Genomic DNA, 9044 nt, shown 5'->3' with positions numbered 1-9044 from the left:
GAAATCATTATTTTATTTCTTCTATTCTTGTATTTTCATGTAATCTGTTGCTGATTTTGCGTTAGAATTTACATCACCTCATCTTCATACTGATTCGACTTTGAGGTGAAGAATTTTTGTCCATAATTCAAAATTATAGAGAGAGCCTTGCAAACTAACAAAACATTTGTTAATTAAACAGTGCTCCCAAAGACGGAGAGCTGACAGAATTGCTAGCATACCGGACAAAATACTTAATGGCATTAGTTCCGACCTTACGATCTGATTCAAATGCCGCTGAGATCGACTTTACATTTAATCTTTTCGGATTCGAGCACTGGGATCGATGTAATCGGCTAGCCCCCTCCTCAAAACCTTTCAGGCCTTGTCCTTATATTAGAAAGAATTAAACAGTGTTCCCGCTCCTTGCAGAATTATCTTTACTTATGGAATTTATGGTGCGATTAAATAGATTTAGACATGACATGTTGATCATGAACACAACACTCATACAGTTAATGACAAACATATAAATCATAATCTTATAGCCTGTTATTAATACTATGCATGCCTCTGTACGTGTGTATGTGTGTGTCTGTGTGTATGTATGTATGCATGCATACATACATATATACATACATAATCCATCCATCCATCCATACATACATACATACATACATACAAAAATACCCTGTTACTGTTGAAATTCCAATTAAGGAGCCTTGGATCCTGATTAGAAATGGGAATGCACAGGATTATCGCTTAGACGCAGATGCCCTCTACACCGACAGCAGATTGCATTCCCAGAATACAGAATGATACTCTTTGGTGAACACCTTGAGAAATAAGCAAAGCAACTGCTACCACAATTTGTAATCTTTCCATTTTATCAATGTGCCATTGGAACACCAACACAAGTTAGATTAAATAAGGAAACCTACTTCATTGAAAAATATAAGTCAAAACTTAACCATTTCTAGCATTTTTAAACAAGGGAACTTACCTCATTGAAAAAAATATAAAGCAGAACCTAACCATTTCTAACATTCTATCCTTTCTAAACCAAATCCTGTTAAATTAATAAAACCTAGTCATCCCAACATTTATGATTACCTCCCTTATACCGAAAAAATCCCTGATTACCATCACCTATCTGGAACTCTCATACTTCACATCATAGCGAAGAGATAACGCAATATCGGTAAAGAAATTTGAGAAATTTGAAAAGAAAATACGAAACTGGTTATTTCTCCAAAAACAATGTTACTATACGCAAAATTTTATAACATTTTTCTAACATAACGATTTAAATATATTCTTTAACCATATAACACAAGTCTTCTGTAGCTTTTTCACTCTATTTTGTCTGATATATATATATATATATATATATATATATATATATATATATATATAGCAATAATAAATCTCTGAGCGAGATATAAACAGAAGCAGCACGACATCGTGAAGTATATTTGCCACCTAAATGTGGCTGACCCATATGGGACGATGCTACTGTAGTTTATAGCCCCAGGAAGACGTCTCCTCCAGCTAGCTAATGACACACCGTCTGTGCCCTATCAGTATTTGCAAAAGGAAATCACCATTCCCATATCTAACCTGACATGATACACACGGATCCGGTTTCTGGGTAGTAACCTGTCATCAGCGCGTGACAATCACCGGCTAAGGATGAGAAGTGATATTTCGTGCTGCTACTGTTTATATCTCGCTCAGAGATTTCTTATTGCTTGTTTCTCCTTTTTCGAGATCAGCGACTTTTTGCCACTGGAAGAAGCATATATATTTGCATTGGAAATATCACTTCTCATCCCTAACCAGTGATTGTCACGCGATGATGACGGGTTACTACCCAGAAACCCGAGTCCGTGTGTATCACGAGACCATATGGTGTAGAAGTTAGCTTCTCATACACACACACAAAACACACACATATACATGCACACACATAGATAGATAGATAGATAGATAGATAGATAGATAGATAGATAGATAGATAGATAGATAGATAGATATAGATTTTTTTTTTGTATGTATGTATGTATGTATGTATGTATGTAACTTTCTTATTCTTCATAATTCATCTTAGATTGTAGTATATGATGGAATACACCGAAATAAGTCAAAACTGGTTGTTAACGTCGAAGACATCAACGATAACCCACCGGTATTTCCAAAGACTTATTCCTACCAAGTTGGACCTCTTACTTCAATTGGTACTAAATTTGGTAAAGTCGAAGCACAAGATAGTGATGCTACTAGAAGGAACAATCGGGTTTTGTACGTATTGATCCAAGGATCCGCCGGCAAGTTTGGAGTTGATTTCATCACAGGTAATAACAGACATACGAGGAGTTGCTGAAAAGTTCCTGTCTTTAAGGGTGTCGCGAAAGGCCTGGTTGGAAGCCAAACCTTCCGAGTTCTTTTACAGGGCTTAGAAAAACTGAAGGATCACTGCAATAAGTGTTTGAATCTGCGAGGGGGATATGCTGAACAAAATCATAATTTACTGATCCTTCTGTATTTTTTTTTACCCAAAGCCAGGAACTTTTCAGTATCCATTTGTGTATTTCATACCATTTAATTCGGAGTTTCATTTTTATTTTTATTTTTTTTGTTTTCATTCTTAAAAGATTAATTTTTTTATTAGCTATCTGTATATCATAATTAAATCATGTATACTGTTGAATGTCTTCTAATCTGCAATATTCGTCTCGAAATCATCCTTTATAGATGTATAGGATAAAAAACACTAAAATATATCATTCGCAGGCGAAAATTGCCCAGAAGCGGCGGTAGTATAGTTAAGTCCGGATTTCTGATTTCTTTTTAGCTTCATCAGTAGCAAGTATGAGAGATGTTTTCTCGAGACTAATACTGCAGTTTAGAAGGTTTTCAACAGTATGTATACTTCAAGTATGATATACAGATCGTTCATTTGAACTAATACTGCTTCCGTCACTAACAACGAATTTCATTTTTTTATGTTTTATTTATATCATTTTAGTTTTATTATATTTATATATTGTCTGAGGTGGTATAATATTCTTTTATGCGTATTTATTTATTGCTACTCTTATCCGTTAGTTTATGCCGTATATATACATTGTCTTCAATGGTAGAGTCGAATATATTTAATTGTTGCTAATTTTCATTGACTTTAGGAGGGTGAAAGACATATTTAGTTAAAATCCAAAACAATGCTGGCAAATCGCTAATTCGACCAAACAACCTTAATCATAAATACAAAATCGGGGATAAATTAGCTGTAATAATGATTTCTAATATTGGTACAAAACTAAAAGTATTGATGGGCGGAAGCAATTGATTAAATCAGCGGAGTAATTAATTTAACGATCTCAGAAAGTAAAAGAGAAAATTACAGGTGAAATTATACAAGACAAAGAAGAAACAATTAGAACTAAACTAATGTATAATTTTCATGTTAAAATCAAATTGATTGTCAAGTTTTAACTATCTAATTTTATTTTTGCTTTAATATAATAATTTTTTTTCAGTTGTTACGGCTTATTTCTTTTTGTTAACTTATTTATTGTTGTTGCTGTTATTGATTCTGTTCCTATAGCAGTGTACCGTCGAAGGTTTGAAATTTTGACTGATTCAGGTTACTAAGGAATAACGTTTATTGTTAAATGGACCCCTACTTGCATTAAAGAATTGGATCTCTAACGGTTATTTACAGTCAAAATGACCACATTGATATTTGACATTTACAATCAGGTCATTGATATTTATGTATCTTCAAAGTTGCGAGTTAGCAGAATTGTTAGCACGCCGAGCAAAATGCTTAGCGGCATGAGTTCACATTCCGGCGAGGTCAAATTCTCCTTTTAAGGCGTCTACCTGGCAGAATCGTCAGCACGCCGGGAAATATTCTAAGCAGCGTTTCGTCCGTCTTTATGTTCTAATTTCAAATTCCGCCGAGGCCGACTTTGCCTTTCGTCCCTTTCGGAATCGATAAAAATAAGTACTAGTCAAACACTGGGGTCGATGTAATCGTCTTAACCCCTCCCTCGAAATTGTTGGCCTTATACCAAAATTTGAAATCGATATTTATGTATCTTCAGACCTTTGCTTATAGTAGAAAGGATATTTATGTATCTTCAGACCTTGTGCTTATAGTAGAAAAGATATTTATGTATCTTTGACAATAAAATATAATGCAATCCCGTCCTCATGTATAGACAGATACTACCAAAACTTCAGCTCCTGCTTTTGCCAAGTTAAATTTAATATTTCGTCAACAACCAGTACTTTTTCCTACCCTATATCTGCCCTTAGGCTTTTATTTTATTCCTCAAAGCATTAAACATACTTTCACCAATTCAATTGTAAGTTGTTATGTAGGTGCTTTCTTAGAATAGCTTTTCATGAGTTCCCGAACTCTCTACCACCAAAAATGCATTTTGCTAAATTATATTCTTTCACTGGATAGTTTTAATATGACGAAGCATGTGCGAAGTGGTCTCTCATTGATGTCTAATTAGAAAAAAACATTGATTACTCTTTTACTGAATGTATAATCTGATTTGGCATTCATTAAATATGCTTTCGTTCAGTTCCTTTTTAATTCGATTATTTTCTTATGAAACAAATAATAATAACATCCCTAGCAGTTATTCTTATAGAATAACTGCTAGGGATATTATTATTATTATTATCAGTAATAATGTTACACTTTATCCAATCAACAACATACCTTCATTTTGATATGGTATTTCGGCAAAATACTTCGATACTAATATAATTTAAAGCTGAAATTCTTAATCTTTGAAAATATCTCCACCTCGATCTCAATAGGAAATTTTCAAAATTCCAAAAGAAATTTGGGATTCCATTGAGAAAATTGCTTTTAAATTTTAAAATTATTTTTATTCTCACTGTTTTTGCTAGAATTATTTTCTTTAACGTTGTTTTTTAAGTTTGCTAATGTTGAGCAATGCAAGAAATTATGTTAGGTACACAAGACTATTTTTTATTATCATATGCGTTGAGGTGGGGGACAGATTGGGATGGTAAATTAGTAAAGTGAAAAATCGTAGAAAAAAAACTTAATAGTGCAGGTATGGCTACGTGGTTAAGAAACCTATTTTGCAACCACGGGGTGTCGGGTTCAGTCCACTGCGAGACACCACGATCATGTCTCTTGTACTATAGCTCCGAAATGACCAATACCTTGTGAGTAAATTTGGTAAACAGTAACTGTGTGAAAGCTCATCGTATATGTTGTATATGTGTGTTTATGCATGTATGTGTGTGTTTGTCTTAATGTTCGTGTTGACCCCACCACTGCTTCACAACGGTGTGGATTTGGTTACGTCCACGTAACTTAGAAGTTCGGCAAAAGTCATCTATAGAATACTAAACCTAAAAACAAAATACTACTAGTGAGGTTATTTTGTTCGACTAAATCCTTGAAGGCAGTGCCCCAGCATGGCTGCATGGTCGCAATCCAATGACTGAAACAAGTAAAACATAAAAGATAAAAGACTATAGCTGAAACAGAGTTTCACCAATGCCTTCGAAATTCGAATTTTACCTTTGCTTGTATTATATTATGGTGCAATGTTGTCTCAGCCTCATATTACTGCCTTTGTACTGATAAAATAATTTCTTTTCTCTCATGACACTAAATTATCTGCAAATATCTTTTATTGACTTTTTTCATTTTTGTCATCTCTTTTCAGGTGAATTATATGTCTCCAGCAACCTGACAGACAATACCCAAGGGGAAGAATACAACCTGGTTATCCAAGCATTTGACACTGGTGAACCGAGTCTTTCTGGTTTCGCAAAGGTGAGGATACGTGTGACGCTGAACAAACCACCAATCGTGAATGACACTTATGTATTCTTTGTCAAAGAAAACAGCACAACCACCACTGAAATAGGGAAAATTACAGTGACCGATCCTGATATGAATCAAAATCCACAAGAAGAAATTGTCTACGTCATATCAGATATTACAGGTAATCTCTTACGTATGTGTATGCACGCGAGTTGTATGTATGGTGTGTGTCTATGTGTATCTGTGTGTATGTTTCTCTTTGTGTGAATTTACAATATTTACTCGTTTATAAGTAGCAATATTTTATACTTGATTTTAACTGAGACAAAAACTAGGGTGCGCCGTATACATGGGGCAAAGCTAAAATTACGAAGGGAAAAAATTTGTACCCAGACTTCACACTTAACTGAGGGGGTAACTTATAGATGAAGTAAAGCTAAAACTATGAGGGGGAAGTTTTGTACCAAGGTTTAATACTAAATAAGGAAGGCGACTTATACACGAGTACGACTTATACACGGGGGTGACTTATACACAAGTAAATATGGTGTTTATTCTTGCACAGGAGATTGATTTTCATTAAACCAAGAACTATACAATCGTCGGCTCAATTTTCTATAACGATCTCTATGGCTGTCTAAAGGCAGCCATAGTTGATACTCAATATTTGTTTTTCTATAAGACAGCGAGCTGGCAGAATCATTACCCTTTACCGCGCCGAAAAAATGTTTAGCGGCATTTCGTCCGTCTTTACGTTCCTGAGTTCAAATTCCGCCGAGGTCGACTTTACCTTTTATCCTTTCGATGTTGATAAAATAAGTACCAGTTTAGTACTGCGGTCGATGTAATCGGCTAAACTCTCCCACTAAAATTTCAAGTCTTGTGCCTATGGTAGAAACGAATATTTGTTTAGTATTTGGTGTTCTTATGTAAATTTCACTTTTACTCAATTTAAGGTTGATAAAATACTAGGGGAAAATATGAGAGAGAGAGAGCAAAATGGCTAGGCAGATAATATGTTCGATGACTTTCTCATTGGTCTGAGTTCAAATCTGCTTCGAGTGTTCTGTTGTGTTTCTGCACAAAACATTTCATTTTACATGAGCGCGAATAATCCAACTTTCAGAAGATTACATGAAGTTTTGCTGCAAAAATGTTTATTCTTAGCATTGATATCATTGTTACATTACTTTTGATTAGACAGCATCAAGTTATTGAATATATTACAAATATTACGCAATTTAAATCTTCAGAACAATCCAAACCTTAAACTCCAGTAGTTATGGTGGCCATAGTAGTAGCAACTGATAATAATAAATATATAAATCAAATAAAAACTTGTTAATACCATATCTAACAACTCTATCCAAATATATATATGCTTATCCTTTCAGACACATTGTTTTAATTTTAGATGGACGTAAATTTATCGTTGTGTATTTGAATTAATTTATTCACTCCTACGTGTCAAAATGTTTTATGCGTGAAGAAAATAGTCTTCAAATATCTAAGTATCCTTGACATTAAAATGTTCTCGCCTCTGTTGAGTACTACGACAAAACAAAACACATGGCTATAGCAGAAAGGAATAACTATGCACTGAAGAAAAAACATTATTGGTCGAAGAGTGATATTATTTTAATATTATTTCACTTTTATAAGTATGGTGAGATAACTCCTCGAATGCTTCAGTTCTATTCTGACATCATCAACTGAACATAGGCTTTAACATACTTGCCTTAGTGGTGATGAAAGAATCACCTAATAAATGTATAATATTGTACATGTTGGTGTATATAATTGCTTACAACTGTTTTGAGAGTATTTACTCATATAAATATATAATATATTTTCAGAACTCTCGTATGAAATATGTCTGAATTATCTATTCTTGCAGGTATGTTTACCATGAACTCTGAAACTGGTTTGATCCAAACGCAATCACTTCTTGACCGTGAACAACAGGAACAATATATTTTCACCGTTTCTGTTATAAACATCGGTGCCCCGACCCATACAGTTAGTACCACTGTGAAGGTAATAGTTGAAGATATCAACGATAATGAGCCAATCTTTAAATCAACTGTGGGATATTACGGAACTTATACCGAAACTGATTTGTCTGGAGTTGTGAAATTGGTGAGTTATCTTTCAACGTCGTCCTATACGTAGTTGTATTCATTGTAATCTTTTATTTTTTATTTACTTTAGTCATTAGACTGCGGTCATGCTAGGGCACCACTTTTAATGGTTAAATCAAACAAATCGACCCCAGTACTTATTTTCTTTTATACTTAGTACTTATTCTATCGGTCTCTTTTAGCCGAGCCGATAAACTTCATAAGCAAATCATCGACGGTCGTTAAGCAGTTGTGAACAAGCACCACACAGGCGCAACATACACAGACATTCATAGTAGCAGCATATATATATATATATATAGGGAGGAAAAGAGAGTGACTCTAGAATCGAATAGGGAGAATGGGTGCTTAACACTGCATTAGCTGCAAATATAGCTAGAACATTTTTTAAACATAGATATCCACTGCCCACACTCGCATAAATATCAGAAGATTTTTAATAGAAATACAGTTTAAGTTAAATATAGTTGCCTCTTCGTCATGCGGTCGATTATTTTCAATTATAATACGAATAATAACATTAGGAACAGCCTACAACGATTTGGAATTTGTAGATTCTACGATATCAATCTCTGGACAATGTGTGTCAAGAAGAACAACTGGTGTACAAGGCCAGCATCTCGGGCTTGAACGGAACTATAAAACTTTACATTGAAATGACAGAAAATACCTTCAATGACGGTTATGAGCAGCACTTGCCTTCGTTCAGAGACAAGAACAAAATACATGCAACAATTTTATCCAGTATAGGCGCAGATGTGGCTGTGTGACAAGAGGCTTAATTCCCAACATGGATTTATTGACACTGTATAGCACCTTGGGCAAGTGTCTTCAGCTTTGGACCGATCAAAGTCTTGGATTTGGTATACGAAACAACTGAAGGAAGCCCGTCGTATGTGTGCGGGCGGGCGGGCGTGCATCATTGAGTCAGTGTCTGTTCCCCACCATCGTTTGACAGCCGGTGAAAGTGCAGTTCATATAATTAACCTTCATCATCGTCATTTTAATGTTCATTCTAGTAATAAACAACATTATGTTCGCTGAGAGAAATTTGCCTCTTCTGCTGTGAAGAACTCAAACAACTATATAGTTCT

The 9044-nt window shown here is 34.6% G+C and overlaps 1 protein-coding gene across 1 annotated transcript in view; it reads left to right on the top strand.

Annotated features, from left to right (window-relative positions):
- Positions 1–9044, top strand: part of LOC106875431 (protocadherin Fat 4) — a 483512-nt gene that overhangs the window by 451150 nt on the left and 23318 nt on the right. The window contains exons 34-36 of the mRNA XM_014923579.2: positions 2090–2333; positions 5709–5990; positions 7707–7948. Of these exons, the coding sequence (XP_014779065.1) occupies positions 2090–2333; positions 5709–5990; positions 7707–7948 (768 nt within the window). The remainder of the gene's footprint in view (positions 1–2089; positions 2334–5708; positions 5991–7706; positions 7949–9044) is intronic.

This window comes from Octopus bimaculoides, chromosome 15 (genome assembly GCF_001194135.2).
Source record: "Octopus bimaculoides isolate UCB-OBI-ISO-001 chromosome 15, ASM119413v2, whole genome shotgun sequence".
NCBI classification, from domain to species: Eukaryota; Metazoa; Mollusca; class Cephalopoda; order Octopoda; family Octopodidae; genus Octopus; species Octopus bimaculoides.
This window is presented reverse-complemented; position numbering and strand designations above follow the sequence as displayed.